This window comes from Triturus cristatus, chromosome 5_2 (assembly GCF_964204655.1).
Source record: "Triturus cristatus chromosome 5_2, aTriCri1.1, whole genome shotgun sequence".
Lineage (NCBI taxonomy): Eukaryota > Metazoa > Chordata > Amphibia > Caudata > Salamandridae > Triturus > Triturus cristatus.
Window position 1 is genome coordinate 202,289,215 of NC_140588.1, and position 22,796 is coordinate 202,312,010.

General features: G+C 38.9%; 1 protein-coding gene across 1 annotated transcript in view; it reads right to left on the minus strand.

Moving 5' to 3' along the window:
• Positions 1-3,138: 3,138 nt before the first annotated feature.
• Positions 3,139-22,796, minus strand: part of LOC146822800 (fibrous sheath-interacting protein 2-like) — a 666,318-nt gene continuing 646,660 nt past the window's right edge. The window contains exon 6 of the mRNA XM_085606304.1: positions 3,139-3,390. Coding sequence (XP_085462430.1) covers positions 3,385-3,390 — 6 coding nt within the window. The 3' untranslated portion in view covers positions 3,139-3,384. The remainder of the gene's footprint in view (positions 3,391-22,796) is intronic.

Genomic DNA, 22,796 nt, shown 5'->3' on the forward strand with positions numbered 1-22,796 from the left:
TGTTTAACCGTAAAGGGTCCTGCATGGTTAGTGTAGAAAGGAGAGTTGGCGTATAAGGTGCAGAGACAGAATATCGAGTACAAAATATTGAGTTGCACAAATATCGAGTCATTATTATCGTGGGTCAGAAATATCAACAGCAAAAATTTCATGGTCAAGAATATCGACTTAAGGTAAGTAAGATCGATTTTAAAAATATCAAACTGTTTAACATCGTTTGCAAAAATATAGTTGTTAAAATTATCATTTTTTATTATTGTTAAGTCTTTGAGTATATATTTTATATGCATGTGATGTATATGCATGTGATTTGTTTTTTGTATAACAATTGTTTGTATTTTTAATATATATGTTTCATTTTTTAGAACTTATGAAAAAAAAATTATTTGAATTTTTTGCTTTTAGTTCCGTAGCAGGTTGTGGGTTTATAGGGGAATAGGGTGGGAAGTCATTTAATTATATTAAATGTATTACTTTTTTATTGATTAATATTTGTTTAATTGAGATGGTATAATGTAAAATGCGTAAAGTAATTTATTATTAATAATAATTGGTTGTTAATTAATTTTAATTAATGAGTTGGTTATTATTTTTGGTAATTTTGTAATTAGTGTTAGGTGTGTGTTGTGTTGTTTATAGGTGTAAAGAGTGGGAAGTAATTTATTTTTAATTTATGAATTGATAATTGATTGTTAATTAATTTTAATGAATTAATTTGTAATTAATTTTGGTAATTGAGTAATTAATTTTTGGTGTGTGTTGTGGTTTTATCGGTTTTATAGGTGTAAAGGGGGGGAAGTAATTTATTTTTAATTGAATTAATAATTGGTTGTTAATTAATTTTAATGAATTAATTGGTAATTCATTGTGGTAATTGTGTAATTAATTTAGGTGTGTGATGTTTGTAGGAGTAAAGAGTGGGAAGTAATTTGTGTTTAATTAATTAATATATAGTTGTTAATTAATGTTAATTATTTGGTATTTATTTTAGGTAATAGTTTATTCTTTTGTGTGTTGTTTTTACTTTTAAAGGGGTAAAGGGTGGGTATTAAATACATTTTAGTTATTTAATTATTAGTTGTTATAGTAAAAGTTTTTAATTTTAAAATAAGTTTTAATTGTGTTTTAATATTTTATAGTTTAATTCAGGTGTGTGTTGTGGCTATATTAGTGGTAAAGTGTGTGTGGTCAATTAATGTTTGTTAGTTTTTTAAATAATAATATTTTCTGAATTAAGTATTAATTATGTTAATTATGTAAATACATATCATAAAAAATGTTGAAGTGTTTTGTTATTGGCGTGTTGTTATAGGGTAGGAAATAAAATAAATACATGTAATCATTTTTTTGTAACTAGATTCTAGTTTAAAAGAATAATTTTTGTAAATGTACTTATTATTTTATTTTATATAATAATTGTAGGTGTTTGTTATATGTAATTAGTATTATAATATGTGTTCTTTTTATATTTTTAATATATATTTTTTAATTTCATTTATTATTTTTTTGTTTGTTTGAATTTGTAATTTGTTTTGTGTGTTTGAGTGTGAAAAGTAATTTTTTTATAATCCGCTAACCTGCACTTTCTCTACTGTTGCACTTACTGGAGTTGGAATAGTTCTTTTGACATCTCTGCTATCCAACACTTTCCCTACCGTTGCACTCTCAGGAGTGGGAACAGTAATTTTTACCCCTCCGCTATCCAACACTTTCCCTACTGTTGAAATCAGTGGAGTGGGAATACTAATTTTTACCCCTCTACTATCCAACATTTTCCCTACTGTTGCAGTCTTTGGAGTGGTAATAGTAAGTTTATCCCCTCCGTTATCCAACACTTTCCCTACTGTTGCTCTCACTGGAGTGGGAATAGAAAATGTACGCCTCCGCTATCCAACTCTTTCCCTACTGTTGGACTCACTGGAGTTGGAATAGTAATTTTTACCTCTCCGCTATCCAACACTTACCCTACTGTTGCACTCACTGAAGTGGGAATAGTAAATTTTACCCCTCCGCTATCCAACACTTTCACTACTGTTGCTCTTACTGGAGTGCGAATAGTAATTTTTACCCCTCCGCTATCCAACACTTACCCTACTGTTGCACACACTGGAGTGGGAATAGTAATTTTTTCCTCTCCGCTATCCAACACTTTCCTTACTGTTGCACTCACTGGAGTTGGAATAGTAAATTAAAATATTTTGCTACTGTTGCACTGATTGTTCTGGGCAATTCAAGTTTAAATATTGTGTCATAGTTTAATGTTTTCATTTATTCTAGAATGTGTTTTTTATATTTTAAATTATTTATCTATATATTTTATTTTGATATATTTTTAAAGTTTTAAAATAAATTAAAGATAATAGTTTATAAGTTATTTGAAAGTATATATATATGTAGAAATTATTATGTTTGGGTGTTTATTTTTATGTAATTAGGTTTATTTGTAGTATATTGTGAAAATGTATATTAAATAAAATTTATTTTGTTAAAAATATATTCATATTTAATATATATTATTTTAGTTCATATATATATTTAAATCAATAAATTTTACATCAATATTTTTTATATTGATATTTTTGATTCAATAGTCGAAATTTTTGTAGTCTATTTTTTTTTTTGAAATTTTGAACGTCGATATTTTTAACATCGATATTCTATCAGTGAACCGCATATAATAAACATTTTACCACGATTGTGCTGCAACACCTATGTCTTGATGGCATCATTCTCAAGCCTAAAAACAAAGACCTGTGGAATCTAGCAGATTTCATTTGCTTGAAAGCTGGTTTCATGGTGATAGGAATGATCACAATGAGTGACGTCACAATGGAGACAACTAATTAACATTTTAAAGCTATTCTTTCCCTATAGCTGGCGCTTATTGGCTAAAAACACAAAACTAAACACATGGTTATGAAGTTACCTAGTATCAGGAGGGGCATAATGTTTTAACTATTGTCAGTGACACATAGAGAGTCCCCAGTAAATCTAGGACCAGCTATTAGTTAAACTAAGAATAATAATAAAGAAACATAAGCGCTAAATTATAATTGATGTAACACTCAAATTGCATTCGCCAGTGTTTGAAACTACTACAATGCACAATTATGACTACTAATCAAAATTGCAGCCGGATATTGTTTACTAGAGTACATATACAAAAGGCAAACAGTTGTCAATTGTCTTGCAGGTTTGAAAACAATAAACATCACTGGTTGAAGAAGTAGCCAAAATGAATAGCATGATTGAAAATCTTGAGGGGGAAAATTTCACTCTTTACTGCAGCAGATGTAACTGGTAAATTGAAAATTAAACATTAGCATTAAGTTCCTATTGCTGCATGCAGAAGATGACTAAGGCGATGATCTTGTATCAAATACATTACTCCTAAAGAGAAAAGAAAAACTTTATTTAGCAGAAAATAAATGTGAACATAGAAATACTAACATGACCAAAATTACACTGCTCAACATTCCAAGATTAAACACCTTCAAAGAACTCTTTAATTCAAGCAAAGCGGTTATAGTCTATCATGATCATTTAGAAAAAGACTGAGGTCCCGATTCACAAAAGTAATCTGAGACAAAATCCTAACTTTACGACTTTCTTTATTCACAAAAGGCATTTACTAGTAGTAAAGTTAGGATTGCGAGGTTGATTGGTTTTGTGCAGGAAGGGACACCTTCCTGCACCTAATCTATCAATTCAGGCAATTTCCTCTTTCTATGTGTGCTGCAGAATGCAGAACATATAGAAACAAGAAAAACAAGGAGAAATGAAACAATTTCTCCTCCTTGCGCCGCCCTAATACCACCCCTGGGGTGGCATCAGATTCTGAGGCATTACCATGTTTACAATTTCTCGTAAATCTGGGAATGCTTCAGAATCCATGGGTGTTGCGTGGGAACACCCACAGCAATGGGAAATGTCCTTTATAACGACAGAGGAATCCCACTGTGCCTTCACAGCATTCGACAATAAAACAAACAAGTCTTTAGTACTTTATTCATTCAGCAAGCAAGCCATCATAAAGACTTGCCTTAGAGGGGTGCATTGGTGGAATGGTGTTGGATTTAAAGTCCAAAACCTTCCCTACTGTTGCGCAGACTGGAGTTGGAATAGTAAATTAACCTATTTCAAAATTCAGCACATGTTTACAAGGCCATGAAAAGCCACATAAACTGGCATTACCTGGCCTTGTAAATATGTTGCGACACCAGAAAGTCAAAAAAGTTACGTTCTGGCAGCAAAAAAGTGCCGCAAGAGGGCTCATAAATGAGACCCTCAATATTTAACACAACATCTTATGGAGTGCCCCAAGGGCTTGGCTTTCTTTCTCCAGGCATTGTGTATATGCAGCCCCTACAGTCTACAGATGACAGATAACTATACCTGTTGATTGTGGTTGTGTTCAAACAGGTAATTTAGCACCTTCAAAGCTGGATGACTAGCAGTAGTCTCAACATTAATATTATTAAACAGATGTTTTAAGGGTTGGCTTTTCCCCACTTTAGGCAGACGTCACACCAGGGTGATGCTGTAACAGGAGCCCTTTGCCTCTGCCTGCCTGATGGAGAACAACTCACCTCACTTAGAGATCCCACCAAGTGGTTGGGAGTTGCTTTGTCTGTAGTGCATCGACCACTTCGGCAGATGGACGTTTAGCAAACATGACTACCAGGAGAGCCTAAATGTTATTGGGTCTTGCTCGGTATTCTTTAGTTTCACAGAAACAGCCCACCAAATCAGGGTTTGTTTCTATGAAACAAAATGCAAAAGTCCCTGATGCATAGGGAGTTTTCTTGCTGCGAGTCACTTGTTCAGAGGGGTATAATTTCTGCTCATATACGGAGAAGTACCCTTTTCCACAAATTAATAATGAGTCCATATGTTTACTTTTTGGCCCACTTTATTTAAATACTCAAACACAGCATTGGTACAATTATCACTAAAGCAAGTATGCAGAAGAAAAAAATATTCACCTTTAGTATGAATATTTTGAGTGCATACACAATATTCGCACAGATCTCACACATTACGAATACACTTCCCAGTCTTCAGGCTGGTCCTATGATGTCAGTACATTTTTCCACATGTCAATAATTTGGACAGGAGCTCTCTCAATGTTTTATTGAATTCCTCAGTGTTTGAATGCAATTAAGTCAAACAAATCCTAAAGGGTGCCATATGAAGATGCCCTTTGGACCCCTATGACTATATGTGAGTCTGATACAGGAAATGCAACTCTAGCGCCTCTCTGAATCCGAGGCCCACTCGGAGCTAAGGTGTGCAGGGAGATTCCCAAGTGGACTTCCTTGGCTGCAGGTAAGTTAGGTGTGATAATCACATGAAAAGAGTGTCTTAGGAAGAGAAGTCCTCTTCCTCCTCAAGAAAGTGGCCCATTCCTGGTTCCATCGGGAATTTTGAGGCCATTCCCCATGCCAGATTCTTCCTCAATCTTGGCTTAGCTCTCGACCTAATAAAATGAGTCCAGGGTTCTTTGGCTGACTCTGTGCAGGTTGAGGCCTTATTGCTGTTGATGTAGGAGAAAAAGCATTTTATTTGTCAGGTGCACTATAATCACATGTGCAGAGCTCACCCGCATATAATCCTTTGTTGTATTAAGGTGAAGATTTAGAATTCGAAATGTAATAACATAAAACGTGACGTCTAGATCATTTAAAGTAACATGAAGAATTAATGTAGAAAGTGGATGCCTAGTAGAAAACATTACCGTGAAGAACACGTGTTGTGTAACTGACCACCATTCATTTATTAAATGTGTTTATTAATGTCATTTTACATTAGGTAAATGTATTAATTGAATGTGCCTTATTTCCCATGCAAATTCGTGAAGCTCACTTGCCATTTCTTTATGTTAGCTGAATCTTGGAGGCCTGAAACGCATTTTCCCTGGAAACTCTCGCTTTAGAATTAATAACTGAATTTCATGTGATCTGTGGGATTTGTTCTTTCTCACGTTTTGTGCTGTAGGTGAAAGAAGCGCTCTTGTTAGCTAGAATGATGTCTTTGTTTTACTAGACAGGCAACGAGAGTGTAGGAAAGTAGGATGTGCTTCTTATGGTGACCCCCACTTTTTGCTTTTTGCACTCACTGTTTTGACTAGTCTGGCTGGGATCCTGCTTTTCAGGACCCCAGCCTATCTACTTTCTTTATTAAATTGATATATATGTACTTTGGTACAACTCCAGAATGGATACTGGGGTACCCTTATCAGTCCCTAGTATATGGTACACATGTACCCAGGGCATAGGTACCCCAGAAGCCTCCCATGGGCTGAAGCATGTATTATGCAACCCATGAATGGCCATGCAAAATGGAACCTTAGGTCTTATACTGCAGCCTGTGTAAGCTGGTGCTTGCACCACTTACGAGAGGTATAGGTTCACTATATCTATCCATGTCACTACACTTAAAACCTTATACGTCACCCCTATAGCAGGCCTTAACAATCCTGAAGGCAGGGTGCTGGGTTTTACGTGAGAGGGTGCTCCTGCATGAGCAGGGCCCCTCTGCAGTCTACGGAGACCATTCTCCCGGGCTGTACATGATACTACCAGACATATAGGTATAGGTGCATTATAACCTTGTGGTAAATGCTATCTCGAAAACGACTGCAAGTATGTCGTGTTTGGTGTCAAACACCTTGGAATCATACCTCCACACCAGTAACTGGTGTGGGAGATATGATTCCTCCCCTCAGAACCGAGGTTCTGGGGGTACCTAAGTCTACCGGTACCAACTTTCACGAGCCTTACAGCACAAAATGGATGCTGCCAGCCACAGACACGAGTCTGCCCTCCTGCTTCTAAGCCAAGCTCGAGCAGGGGAAGGCTGCACAATAGGAATTCTGTCACAGGGAGGTGTGAGCACCTCTCAGACAGGATTTAGTGTATTGGGGCTGGGTGGGTGCACTGTCTCAGTGCCAGAAAGTCTGCATGAGGAGCACATTTGGTGTCCCTGGCATAGTCCGGCTCAAACCAGTTCTGGGAGCCATTTGCTCCTGCTCTGGCACACAACTGGACAAAGGACATGGGTGTAGCCACCCCTCTGTCCTATCCCTCCCCTAGGAGGGTCTGTAGAATCTGTCCAACCCTCTCCCGTTGGGTATAAAATTGGTTACCTGGCTACAGCACATTAGATTTTTACATGGACAAGATTCTGCAAGAAGATACCACTACACTTAGACCGTCTGGACACACTGGACTTCGCTGGACCTTCCTTGGGCTCAACTTTGTCTTCCCTTGCCGCCCCCAGTCTCGCCACTGTCTGTGATCCATACAGGCTCTGTGCAGGACCCTGTGGACCTCCAAGACAACAGAAGAATCTCCTTTGGAGTGAAGGAGTCACTCCCCTGCAAACGCAGGCACTGTAATGCATTTGACTGGTGTGCTGATCCTGAGCTCCTGCAGACTTCGAAGGCTCCAACAACACAGGAGGTGGGTTTCTGGAGGTCTCCGAGGTTGAGCTGCCCTCTTACCAAGTTTGTGGCAGATATCCCACGTGGGGATCGTATAACCTGTACCCCTGTGCACCACGTGTATTTGCAGCTGCACATGCTTGTTGTTGTGCAACAATTCCGTGCATTGGTCCATTTTTAGCACTTACCCCAGCTAATCTTTCCTGAGAAGGACTCCGACATCCTCGCCCTGCCAGCTGGTATCCTGTGAAACCGCCTGAGGTCCCCTCACGACTCCTGTGCCTTCAGCCTGTGGGTCCACTTGAGGGTCAACTTATCTTTATTTGGGCTCCCCTGGTTGCTCCAGGCCTGCCCTGACTCCCCTTGATGTGGTGAGTCTCCTGGTCCTTGCTAGGCCAGATCGACACTGAACTTGACCATCTACGTTGTTTGCCGCTGCCAAGGCTTGTTGGTGCTCCCGCCTGACACGACCCCTCAGCACTCGACATCCATCGTGGGACAGCTCGCCTCTGGCTCCTAGTTGTCCTAGATGTCTCCGGGTCCTCGCAGCTGAAAAGTCAAGATCACCGTCATCACACCTGAAGCACCCAACATCGGTGGGCATTCGTCTACCTAGCCCCTGGTCACTCCAAAGTGACCCAGACTCTGTTCCCAGTGCTTTCAGGTTCTTCACATCTTGAATCCATGTTTGGATTCCATTGGACACTTTTCTTACTTTCAGCAGCAGCATTTCTTTGTCGACGTCCATAGAGAACGACGGAGGTTCCCGACGCCACTTCGTGCCTATGCACCCGGCTCCTCTTGGATAGTTAACTCTGGTACAAAGGTATCCACGGGTGGGGTGGCTCTCCACACTCTTAAGTTCCAAGGGTTGTCTTTGTAATCTGCTGGAAAGGGTCCTTAATCTCTGATTTTCCAACCGCAACTTTCCCATTGAATCGTATGGAGCACGCGGTCGTGTTCTTACTCTGCACCCTTCCTCCGTGGGGTCCCTACTCACTCGCCTTGGGTGGTTCCTTGGGGTCCCAGCAATTCTACACCTTCTAAACTAGGTCTAGTCCCGACTCGTGGTTCTTATACCACTTATTTAATATATGGTTTGGTCTCCCCCTGGAGCCCACTGTGTATTGTGCTACTTACGTTTGATTCTTTGCAACTGTATTATTTGATTTGTGTTCTATCCTCATGTAGAGGATACTAGACAGTGTTATATATAATAAATACATATATCTATAACTACTGTGTGGTTTCCCTTTCATTCAGCCAATGCTATAAGATTGTATTCTGGTAAAACAAGGTGCTTAACATTCCTTTAAGACTTAGCCTGAAGGCTGCTCTCCATAGCTACCACTAGGATGGCTTTCTATAAAGGTTATCTTTGACTTAATCATCATAATGGTTGTTTGGACTGGTACAGGGTGCACACTTTAATTCGTGGACAGCATATACCAGGCCAACTTCTCACAGAGAGGAAAAGTTATATCGTTCGGTCTGAATAGATAAGGGAAGGCCGTTGACTTTCGCACAGGAGAAGGCTTGGGAACCACGGACACAAATGGTGAGAAGAACATCGTGATCCCATGGAAAATTACCTTTCAGATGATGCTCAGAGCGAATAGCGTAACTCACAAGGACTCCTGGGAAAGATACTATAATAATGCAATGTTGAAAGTAGGGAAAGGGCCCACTTCACTTTCTGCCTTAGGAAAGGGAGCCTCTTAGAACAAGCTCTGTCTTAATAGCTCTATGCTATTAGACCCATAGATGGTGGAGAGACTTCTTAGGAAGACTCCACATACTGACACCTTTTATCTCTTGTCCCAGAAGATGCAACAATAGGGATGTAATTTTAGCGTTAGTGTGGGGATAGAGTAATGCCTTATATTCACCAACCCTCAATGCAGGGAAATTCGGACTCAAGCTTCCTGATCCTCTGCATCCTATTTGTTAATTGTTTTGTGCATGTTGCATCACCTCAACTTGATCTGCTGATTGGGCTTTATACTGATTCAGATGCATTTCTCCACTTGTCAGGGGTTAAAACGTCCTGTGTAGAGGATCAACGACCGTTACGATTGATTTGTGAACATACTTCTTCATCCCTATTGGTTTCCATTCAAAGGGAAAGGGGACAGGTCCTAATCAGTTGTTGCAATTTCATTTTACGAGCGGAATTACGAGGATCAGCATCCACAGTGAGACAGTTTTTGGAGTTTTCTGTGTATCCTGAGCATTTGGCCAAGATAGGAGGGTGCATCTGAGTTAAACACCTACGGTGAAGCACCACCATAGGTTTCCCTACCCTTTTCGCTCTACCACCCTGATGAAGACCCACATGCAAGGGCCCAATTCACCTCATGCAGCGGTCAGTTCTAAACATCAACACTTCTGTTTCTGGATTGGGGACGCCTTTGTACACTTGCCTTTCATTTCTGCCCATAAACGGATTCCTGCTGCCTCTAACACCCAGGGTGCAATGCTAGCAATCATCTACAGCTGCTGAGGGGGGAGGCATGAGCATCGCGCTATAAAGCGCTGCCTCGACCCCAGTGGTGCGGGACACATGCGGGCCCGCCCTACTCCCGTCGGCAACAGGAAGAGGCAGGGCGGGGCCACCACTCTTGAGTTTTTTGTTTGGGATTATCTGAACTTGTAATGTTGGAAGCAACTGAAACTGCGGATCATCGTGTAGGTTATACTACAACAACAGGCTCCTTTAGCTGCGTTTTCATCATACCTGGAAAGCTAAGCGCTTATATTTACAGAAAACAAGGTACTGTCTAAAGGATTAAGCTTACTTCCAGCTCCCTGTTTTTTGTATTTTCGGTCCAGTGTGTACATGCTATTTTAAATACTTTAACACAAGGCCTGTCTTGCGAGAACTATCTATTTAAATACTTTTTGTAGAATTTGGAAACTGTGGACATTGAAGTAGCTGCCAACTGGCGAATTGTGACAGGGTTAATGATTGATCTTCTTCTGACCTGTTCTTTAATTGACACAGAGGTAAAAAACCTGAAATCTATCCCGAGGGCTGGATCTTATAACTGGTAATACTTGATACTAACTTAGTACATCATAGTAGCTGAGCCGTGAAGTGCTAATCTGAGATTTCCCCTGACCCCGTGTCCTTATACATTTGCAACCCTCATACCATAAATCATCCATCATAAATGGGAAAGAGAAAGCATACTGCCTCTGCTGGCAAGAACCGATCCCCAGATAAGTCCCAAATTACGCTCTTGAAGTATATCACAGGGGCAATGGGGGCCATTGAAATGCAAATATCAACAGTTGAGGAGTCATTACATATAAAGAACGACTGCATTTCCATTCAGACTACCTTAACTCATGCGCCCCAAGCCCCTGAGAATATACCAGAGCACCACACTAGCCGCCCTGTTAATATTAGCAAAGACTTGGGTCCTATAAGACAACATAACAAAAGTAGTAATAGCAAGGTAAACAGATGTATCCAACACCTTCCAGAAACCATTTCTCCATCAGAGTTTAACTCTCCACCCCTTAACGGGTTAGAAAGCCACAGTCTAACCCACCTGTGGCCTGCACAACCCGAGAGTCAGAGTGACCTACTCAAGCGATAAGCCAACCCCGGGCCAAAGAACTATTAGTATCCAATCCGACACATATAAATGTAGAATCGGATAAGTTAAAAATTGGTAAGCTGGATACTTTAGCGGAATCTCTTAAACTATTTGATCAACATATAAATAATATATTGGTCTCTATACAAACCCGCTTAGTGAAGGTAGAAATAAGAACTAATTCGTGCTTGGAGCTTTTAAATATTGTTGCTACTGCCCATGCTCCAAAAGTCTGTGACAGTACGATATGTTTAGCCTCCTCTGAAGCCCCAACTCAAACCAGCATTAAACCAAGTAATATACTGCCAAGCGGGATAGGTTTATATCACTCTAACTATGTAGGTATACAAAATGATAGAGAAGCAATGACCCCAGCCTTAATATACCATCATAGTGATCGCTTAGTGCAAATATCTGACCCCTCGGATTTGCCACCTGCAGTTACACCATATGTGGTAGTCCTAATGAATGTTACCCCACTATCCATAGAGAGTAGGGACAATTGGACCTCACTAAGAAATACGTTATTGAACTGGCTAGGTGCCAGAACAGGATTAACCGAACATCTACTTACCAAATTTTAAATGGCAAGAAGGGTTAAATGGGTGGGGTGCGGGGAAATAACACTACCAGGTGACTGTGTTGTTTTGACCTTTAAGAGACATTTGTTAGTTGAAACTGTTTTGAATTAGCAACATTCATGCAGACACGATTGCTTCCGTCCTTCTGGGATACTTCTACCAACCAAAATTTATACCAAGGATATCAGACCAAAGACAATATATTCCCAGAGATCAAGGATGGACGAAAGGTATCTGGTTCAAACTTCTAATTGTTTTCACTGTCTATCTTCCTTAGATGGCTTGGACTGACTTAATGATCACCCTTTTATAGGTAATATAGAGCAATCCCCAAGAACGTACCCCATAGAAAAGTTCACTGAGGGTAATTGTTCACAATAGACATCTAAGGAAGTTAGATCGACTACAGTTATTAGGGCAGATATGGGTGGTAGTAAAAAGCACACAGATGATAACTGCGAACAATTAGGATTTCTAAGTTGGAATGTGGCTGGCTTGAAGAAGAAGAGATATAACATGGAATGGATAGAGTTTGTGACAGACTATCAAATTATTTCCCTGCAGCAGACATGGCTCACTGAGCCAGTTCATATTAATGGATCTAGGACATATTTTACACCAGCCACTCATTCAAACCATGGATGGGCGAAGGGGGGACTATTTATTTTTGTACCTAATAGTGTTGGATTTATTAACATTAAAATGGTTACCCATAATCCATATTACCAACTACAACTATGTGAGTCGCAATATGCGACAAGATTGGCATTAATCAATTTCTATAACAACACCACAACCAGGGAAATTACAGACTCCTTGAATAGTTTGACTGCAGAGTTGGAATACATCACTTCAGATAGTAGTAGTCAAACTATCATTTATTGGGGGGGTGACTTCAATCTGCAACAATGTCACACTCAGTCGGATAAAATCTGTGACATGATAGACCAGGAGGGAGGTGAACAGCCTCATTTCAGACATGGGTGTTATGGGGATAAGATCAATGACATAATGTCAAAATTTGACCTGGTTGTTGCAAATGAAATCGCCTAGCTGTATGTGGCCCATAAAACAACCTTCTGTGGAAGGAATAGTTAGAGCACTATTGATCACATACTACTCTCGTACAGGTAAAAAACAAAGAGGAAGGTGCACTAGATAGAGAGAGTCCAAGTCAGACAAAAGTCCTTAATGTTTCCTTTTTATTTTCTTCTAATGTGAAGAGATAAAAACCCAGCCAACGCGTTTCGTTCCACACTGGAACTTCTTCAAGGCTGTAGACAAGTAACATGACAACAAATAAATGACATATATAACATATAAAGCAACACACGTTACAACAAATATATTACATAAGACAAAAGTCTGTACAGGGATCTAAGAATGCACAAAGCTTCATGAACAAGTAGCACATAAAAAACATTAAAAACAAACAAGTATCTTCATTTGTCCGGAAGTCTAACAAACGCCAATACTGTAAACATTTTCTAGAAGAACCTATATTAGTTAATTTCAGAAAATGACTTTAATTATTAAATAGATAGAAAAGTCCCGAAAAAACAGGAAAAACAAAAAAGAGGGAGAGGAAGAAGGGTGGTGATAAACCTACACTGATCCTTATTACGTGACCCTCACGACAAAGGCAGCAGAGAAAAAGATGAGGAAAAAGAAACAGAAGAGGTAGAAGAGAATGTGAATTTGAAAAAAATGGAAATAAAAGAAAATACAAATACAAATACAAGAAATAAAAAATACAAGGTTGCTCAGAAAATCAGAAAAGGGAGGATTACTCAGAAGTGATAATAGCCACGGGGATATAATTGCGAAAATCTGAGCACTCACCATAGAATGCGTGTTTTATTTAATTCAAAATCGAAATGCAGAATTGCATCATCTCATATTCATGAGAGGTTCTCGGGATCAAATATCTAATATAAAGGTAATAAGTAGTTGTTTGTAAATTAGAAACCAAACATGAGAGTTTAACAGACAAGGGTTAGACGATCCTGGATACAGGAAGCACCCAGGAGGCGAACAACGCCTATTACGAAAAACACATACTCAGGTATGGTAACCACAATCAAAAAAGAAACCCCAGATTCTAAGGGCTTATTAGTACATTTAAAAGAAATGTTAAAAAAAATTTAAGAAAGCTGAAGAACGACAAACAGTTACTAAGCCTAGTCAGTTCATACTGTAATAGTTAAGAGGACAAGAAGATCCAATGCTAGGCTAGCAGTATTGTAGGTGTAGGTTTGACCGCAAATAGTGCCGCACACCCTTAGAATGAAGATCTGAAAAGGACTTACCCAATCTGATTGAATTAGGTTTAGACAGCGATAATATGGCACAAAATTTCAGAAGAGACGAGTTTGTCTATTTAATACAGTTCATTCTTGCGCTCCTTGATTCGAGCAGAATTAGAAGGGTTCCACAGTTCTGTAGAAGATTATAAAATAATTAATAATCCACTCGTGCCATCTCCCATTCACCAGAGATACACGCAGTGTGTGACACATATATATAATATATTCTTGAAACCGACTAATTTATGGTCAAGTATAGTTGGAAAGTGCCCATGTCGCAACCCACAACTTATAATTAATGCCCCAAGCACGAGAAATGGGCACGAGGTTGTGTGAAAAACGCAATATGAAAAAACGGACTGCCGAACGCCTAAAGGTACAAATACACGCCACGGGGAAAGAAACGTAGAAAATATATAAAAAACTGCTACATTGGAGTAGCGGGTGTGGTATAGCCCGTTAAGCAGTGTCGCAAGTTAGCAGATACCTTACACGAGAAGTTCTAAAACAAGAAAAGGGGGGGAGAGAGGCATTCTTACCTGGGAAGTCCCGTACGATCAGGCTACTCGAGAATTAGTTCATGCCCGCGGCAAGCTAAGTCAATGTCGCGCCATCAAGGTATTTGAAAACGTAAATACAAAAAGTCTCAGTCAGGTGATCGTCCGGCGCATTACGTGTCTCGCGATCGTTAGTAGAACGAGGACGGATGAAAGGAAAAAAGGGGGACGGGGGACGCCATGATGGAACGATAGAAAATCCATTAGGCAGTTTATTACAGATCGAGTAGTAGTTCAACAAACATAGTATATAGGGCAAGTAATAAATAATATTGTGAAAGATGTTCAGTATTAGAAAATGACATGTATTGATATCATATCCCAAGACGGCTTTGGATACGAAAGTAAATAATAATATGAAATTTGAAACGGGAGGACGCCATATTGGAACTATAAATGTCCTATTTGCCAAAAATAAGGCAGCATATAGGCATCAGAAGAAATAATTGAAATTCCACAAGCTATTTAGAAGTAACAAATTTGTTATATATTCTTAAATTTCCCCAGCACTAAAAAGTAAGTCATTCTTAGCAAGAATGAGACGGGGAATCCAAAAACTTAGATAGTAAAAAAAAAAGAAAAAAAAAAAGAATTCATAACACGAAGAGATAATTGAATCTAATTGGTTTTAAGTGGATGTCTCATCATGAGAGAAGGAGAAAAAGAAAATAGTACTAACAGGATATGACTAAAGGGAAGAATGTATTTCAGGATCGGAATATGGACTCTCCGTAGTGGCCCGCAAGCAACAAATCCACTACGAATCCAATTGCCTGAGTGCCCAATAGGGAGATGTCCCGACATGAATAAGAAAAGAGTTCTAGCATGGTACAGTTTAAAGAAAGAAATGCATTTCGGAATCGGAATTATGACCCTGGGCAATTGCCCGCAAGCGACAAATCCACTTTGACTCCAATTGCCTGAGTATCAATTCACGGTTAGACCCCCTCTTACTTGGAGGTACGTGGTCGATGCCATGAAACCAGAAGGAATTGCTGCCATTATGTTTATTGTTATAGTGTTCAGTAATGGGGTATCTGGTGTCCCTCTTGATTAGTGCTCTCCTATGTTCCTGAATTCGGATTTTTAAACAGCGTGTGGTGCTCCCCACATATATGATTTTACATTCACATCCCACAATATATACCACGTGAGTGGTATTACAGTTGATAAAATGGGTAATATTATAGATCCGTGGACTGTTAAAGGAGAAAGACGTTGTTTTGTTTTTTCCACTACTGCAAATATTGCAAAGGCTGCAAGTGAAAAATCCGTTAGGTTTCTTAGGTATCCAATTGCCATTTCCTGGGGGAGTCACCACATAACTTGGGCAGAGTTGTTTTCTCAAAGAGGTCCCTCTTCGATATGTAATGCTCGGCCTCTCCGTGATACACTCCTTTAATCCGGAGACCGAGGAAAGTAGATGCCAGTTTTTACGTAAGGCGTTAAAGATCCTATTACTGTAAGTCGTATACTGAGTAATAAACCTCATTTTGTTGTCATTTTTTGGGGAATCCCGTACAGTGTATTTATCAAGCAAAGTGGAATCCCTGTTTGTACCAAGGATTCTCTGTTCAGCTTTATCTAATAATTTGTTGCTGTAACCACTTTTTTCAAATCTTCCCCTAGTCTCCTTGATGTTAAGAAGAAAAGTTTCTTCCGTGCTGCAGTTTCTCCTAATGCGGGTCATTTCCCCAAAGGGAATATTGTTGATGACCGAGCTAGCGTGCGCACTGGATGCATGTAACATCGCATGACACGCTGTCTCTTTTCTATATAGCTTACTTTGTATCATCCCATCCTCAATAAAGAAGTTTATGTCTAAGAAATTGATGTTGTCCTTGTGATAGGACATCGTAAATTTGACATTGAAAATATTGTCATTTAGATACTCAAAATATTGTTGTAACATTTCAACCGACCCAGACCAAAGGCAAATAATGTCGTCAATGTACCTCCCCCAAAACACAATAAAATCCGTCCAGGGGGAGGCACTTCGGGCCCAGGCATGCTCCTTATCGTACCACCCCATAAAGAGGCAGGCGTACGAGGGAGCAAACACGGAACCCATCGCGACGCCTTTGGTCTGTTGGTACCAACTAGAGTCATGTAGAAAGAAATTATTCATTAGGATAATGTCAACCATCTCGACAATCATTTTGTTGTATTCATAAAGTTCCGCCCCATCTCTGTCCAGGAAAGAGTGCATAGCCATAATCGCATATTGCTTATCTATACAGGTATATAGGCTTACGACATCAAGAGTCACAAACAAAAGTTCGTCCGACCATTGGAAATTTCTGAACTTGACCAATATATCTTTGCTATCTTTTACATATGATGGAAGATCAAGTACAAATTTGTGCAGTTTAGCATCAACGAATTTGGATAAGTTCTCAGTGGCTGATCCCACCCCTGAGATAATTGGTCTTCCGGGGGGGAAAGGACCTCCTTTATGTATTTTAGGTAAAACATAAATACAAGGGTATGATGGACAATCAACCTTGAGATATCTATATTCATCCTCCGAAATCAAACATACGTCTTTCCATTCAATAAGTCTGCCATTTATGGTGGTGATGAGATTGGGGATAGGGTTATGTGTAATGCGTCTATAACACGAGGTATCCCCCAATTGTCGATTAATTTCATTGAGGTAGTCAGGGCGATTCATGATGACAACATTACCCCCTTTGTCTGCCTCGCGTATCACAATGGTAGTATCCTCCCTTAGGCGTTGAAGGGCCAATCTTTCACCAAGAGAGATGTTCTGTGTTAGTTTGGGCTTGTATTTTTTAGGTGCTTCTAATGCATATAATTCCTCTGACATCTTCTTATGGAAAACGTCGATGTTCATGTCATAACCAAAAGTTGGTATGAATTTGGATTTGGGACGTAAACCACTATCCGCGTCCCCATCCTGTCTAATTTCAAAGTCATGTAATAATGTGGACATATCGTTAGTGTCATCATCACAAATAGACAGGAGACATTGTATGTTTCTGACGTCAGCGATTGTGTGAGAGTCTGGTTCTCGTGGGGGTATACCCTTAATAGATTCTTGTGGTCTATTCGCAAAGAAGTCACGAAGTTTTAACATCCTGACAAACTTAAAAAGATCTACATGAGCATTAACCAGATCCCCACATTGAGTAGGACAAAAGTTTAAACCCTTACTGAGGACATTCATCTCATCTTTGTCCAACATTTTATTAGAAAGATTAACAATCTTCAATTGACAATCATCATCAACATCTGTTGTAACAGCTTCATTACTTGTGACTAATTGATATTGCCCTTCTTGGTTCTGGTTTGAGTATCCATTCTTCCGATTGTATTTTGGGGATTTGCTTTTTGCCCTCCTCCCTCCCCGTCTAATTTTTGTTGTTCTTTCTTTTGTTGGAGTCGGCTCGAGATACGCAATTTTGCTAGTTCTTTCTGAAAAGACGAGGCCCCTTCCCCTAAAGGGACATTATTTGCCATGGAGGATGAGGCAGTACTTCCCTGTGATGAGACCGATGTGTTGCTAACAGAACCAGTATCTTCACTCTCATCATTTGTACCTTTAGGCGTTCGGCAGGCCGTTTTTTCATATTGCGTTTTGCACACAACCTCGGGCCCATTTCTCGTGCTTGGGGCATTAATTATAAGATGGGGGTTGCGACATGGGCACTTTCCAACTATACTTGACCATAAATTAGTCGGTTTCAAGAATATATTATATATATGTGTCACACACTGCGTGTATCTCTGGTGAATGGGAGATGGCACGAGTGGATTATTAATTTTTTTATAATCTTCTACAGAACTGTGGAACCCTTCTAATTCTGCTCGAATCAAGGAGCGCAAGAATGAACTGTATTAAATAGACAAACTCATCTCTTCTGAAATTTTGTGCCATATTATCGCTGTCTAAACCTAATTCTATCAGATTGGGTAAGTCCTTTTCAGATCTTCAATCTAAGGGTGTGCGGCACTATTTGCGGTCAAACCTACACCTACAATACTGCTAGCCTAGCATTGGATCTTCTTGTCCTCTTAACTATTACAGTATGAACTGACTAGGCTTAGTAACTGTTTGTCATTCTTCAGCTTTCTTAATTTTTTTTTAACATTTCTTTTAAATGTACTAATAAGCCCTTAGAATCTGGGGTTTCTTTCTTGATTGTGGTTACCATACCTGAGTATGTGTTTTTCGTAATAGGCGTTGTTCGCCTCCTGGGTGCTTCCTGTATCCAGGATCGTCTAACCCTTGTCTGTTAAACTCTCATATTTGGTTTCTAATTTACAAACAACTACTTATTACCTTTATATTAGATATTTGATCCCGAGAACCTCTCATGAATATGAGATGATGCAATTCTGCATTTCGATTTAGAACTAAATAAAACACGCATTCTATGGTGAGTGCTCAGATTTTCGCAATTATATCCCCGTGGCTATTATCACTTCTGAGTAATCCTCCCTTTTCTGATTTTCTGAGCAACCTTGTATTTTTTATTTCTCGTATTTGTATTTCTATTTTCTTTTATTTCCATTTTTTTCAAATTCACATTCTCTTCTACCTCTTCTGTTTCTTTTTCCTCATCTTTTTCTCTGCTGCCTTTGTCATGAGGGTCACGTAATAAGGATCAGTGTAGGTTTATCACCACCCTTCTTCCTCTCCCTCTTTTTTGTTTTTCCTGTTTTTTCGGGACTTTTCTATCTATTTAATAATTAAAGTCATTTTCTGAAACTAACTAAGATCGGTTCTTCTAGAAAATGTTTACAGTATTGGCATTTGTTAGACTTCCGGACAAATGAAGATACTTGTTTGTTTTTAATGTTTTTTATATGTGCTACTTGTTCATGAAGCTTTGTGCATTCTTAGATCCCTGTACAGACTTTTGTCTTATGTAATATATTTGTTGTAACGTGTGTTGCTTTATATGTTATATATGTCATTTATTTGTTGTCATGTTACTTGTCTACCGCCTTGAAGAAGTTCCAGTGTGCAACGAAACGCGTTGGCTGGGTTTTTATCTCTTCACATTAGAAGAAAATAAAAAGGAAACATTAAGGACTTTTGTCTGACTTGGACTCTCTCTATCTGGTGCACCTTCCTCTTTGTTTTTTGCTTCTTCAACTGAACCGCAGTGGAGTGGTCCTACGGCGCACTCCGGAAGATTTGTGCACAGGAACGTAATAACAGTTTGGAGACTTTGGGATTTCAAGTGCTAAACCGGTAGTCAGTCGTAGTTGTTTGTGTTAACATACTCTCGTACAGGTGTCTAGGTTACCTTTTTAACTTCTTTACCCACTCAATCCCACTTAGCGATCACTTTCCACTGAGTATGCAATGAACATGGTGTTATTTTTCAAACAGAGACGAGGTAAAATATACAAACTGGCAAATGAAATTGGGTTAGCAAGGAATAATGGTTATCCTCTTCTCTGGTCCCAGATTAACCCAGAAGGCCTCCTCAATAAGTTGATTAATAACAAGAGGAGTGCCTTCTAGTATTGTCTAGATGACTCTAGTTCAAACACCAAAATTATTACAGCTTTCTTATCAATAACAGATGGAGTTAAAGAGAGTCTCTTTGCTGCGGGTGAGAAGGCCAAACAGAAGGAGCATGGATGGTTTGACTCATCGTGTACTAAAACACTCAAAAGATTAAAGGAGGAATTACACAAAATCCCACAAATGTTTGCAAATGTAGAACTGAATATAAGCCGGCAGTAAAGTTGTGGAAATTAAGTCTGAGAGAGAAGGCATGGGAGCACCTACAGGAAATAAGCCTAAGTAACAACACTGTATTTGACAAAGGGACGGTGCACTCAAGGAAAAAGTCTTTTCAAATATCCCAAAGATTGTTTCTTTATTCTTATTCAAAATCCAAGGACAGTCAAGCTCAGCCAACGCGTTTCGTTCTTATAGAACTTCGTCAGGGCTGTAAATCAATACAAATAAAACCATACATGTATACAAAAACACCTCTTATACCACATAAAACACAACAACCTACATTGCCAACAATACATATATATCATGACAATACCATATATTACATACAAATAGTTAAAATAATAACACAATACCAAACACATACAAAATAAGTCTCACAAATAAATACATTATATACAATTTGTACTAAGAAAGGGGGGGGGGAGGACATATTTAGACAAATGTACGGTCAGGACAAAGATAAAAGTATCACACGAAGAAACAACATACACATCCTACCTCAACATGCATGTTATTCAATGTTTCTAAGAAACAAAAACTACCATTTAAAGTGTATATGAATGAAAGCCTAAACCATAAGTGAATTCATGAATATACAAAAGGGAAGATGTAGGGGTCCGTATGCCTGATAGGTAAAGGTGGTTCGTGTGACCAATAGCTTATTCAGTGAGAGAGCTATTATAATATTTGCATAAATTCTTACCATGGATACTTTAAGAAACGAACTTCACGAAACTCAAAGGGTACGGTTTCCAATGGATATAAAATTCGTATAAAAAATAGGAGTATGACCTAATAAAAATAATAAATTTTGGAGAAACAGTTATTACAGCCCCTTACGGGCATGGAAGACCTAGATCAGATGGGAATATTTACATTACAGCGCTTTCCAGTTGAAAATGAGAGCTATCTTACCTTTCCAAGTCGCTGAAAGGTATACGTATGAGTACGATCGTGTATAAGTCACCAGGTAATATAAATGACAGTCAGATTCTTATTCAATCACTACGTGTCACAAGCATTGTTCTGTCAACATTGTTGTTGTATATTTATGCCCAATGTGTGGGCTGCTTACTTCTAAAGGAAAACAACACGAGAATAAAGAATTACACGAAAGCCCATCTATAAAGTCATGTTAAATCTAAGGTCCCATTCCGAAACCCATCTCCTAGTCTTATCTAAGAATAAAAGAGAAAAGTGACGGCCTATATCTCCCATCCTAACTTATATATAATAATCTAGTAAAATGTATATCCTACAGCTATTGTGCACCGTAAGGAAACGACATCCGAAATCAAAGACATAGATTACAATGATAGTAGACAAAATTTAGTGAGCCACAAGTCTCTATAGTTATTCTAAATATTTACGTGCTCCCTATGTAATTATACTTGCGATATGCAAGTAGTTTCATAAACCCCGCCAAAGAAATTTCGAACACACACAAGACCAACAAAGAATTCCCAGAATACGCTAGATAACGATTCCTGAATACCACACAATATTTCTATTATCGGCACCATGTCCGCATGAAACCCACACAAATTCCGCCATAAAAAGAAAACACACACGTAGACAAGGTAATGACCTCATACATAGTACAGTAGCAATGTATGATTGCCTAAGAATATATTGGAAATAGCGATGTTATATTAATGCACGAGCCCGCTGGACCATGGTCACCAACACGACGCTTGGCAAGAAATCAAAATACTTTAAACATGTCCGAATACTTTACTACCCTTAATTCGATGTAAGCGTCTTGTCTCACCTGTAAACGAGCGCGTTTCTCCTGATTACCGGCGAACCAAATTCAAACGCTCGAGTGTCTTAAATACACTCCACCTACATATCCCGTGACAATACCGGAAGTACCAGTGAGCCACTCATGTATTGGACCTTCGGTGATATTCTATGGGCGCCATGTTGAAATGGAGTGCGAACACAGAAATTTAAGATTTAAACGTAGTATACTAAGTAAATGCAAGGTCCATTAATATTTATCTATGTATTTTTAAAGATAAAAAGATAAAACACCCATTAAGATCAAATCAAAGCAGTTTTTGGATATATTACCTCGATATAACTGCACCCCATAGGAATTGTAGTAAGGAGGTGTACAGGAACCAGGTTTGTACAGGGTCCACCTAAGCGAGCACCAAATACGTCCATATGTATCCATATATTATTCTAGGTTATCGGTATACCATTTAGTTTTATAAGATATTCAGTGTAATTGGTCATTATTGATTCCAACATGGACGCCATATTCGAGTTCTAAAACAATAACGATCCTATGCAAATGTCAATTATTCGTATCCAAATATTATATGCGTTCCAGATGCGCGCCTTAGTCATATATATTAGTGACAGGCGAAAGATTTCAACTGCTAAGATATAGGAATACGTGATTTGGCGGAGTAAGCCCATAGTAGAAAAACATGCGTATATGTGAGGCGAAAGATTTAAGCTCCTGAAATATACCAACACGTATCTAGTTGGCGGAGAGAACCCGTAGGGGAAAAAAACATATATATGTGTAATATGAAGGTTGTCCACTATCATTTCAGACTCC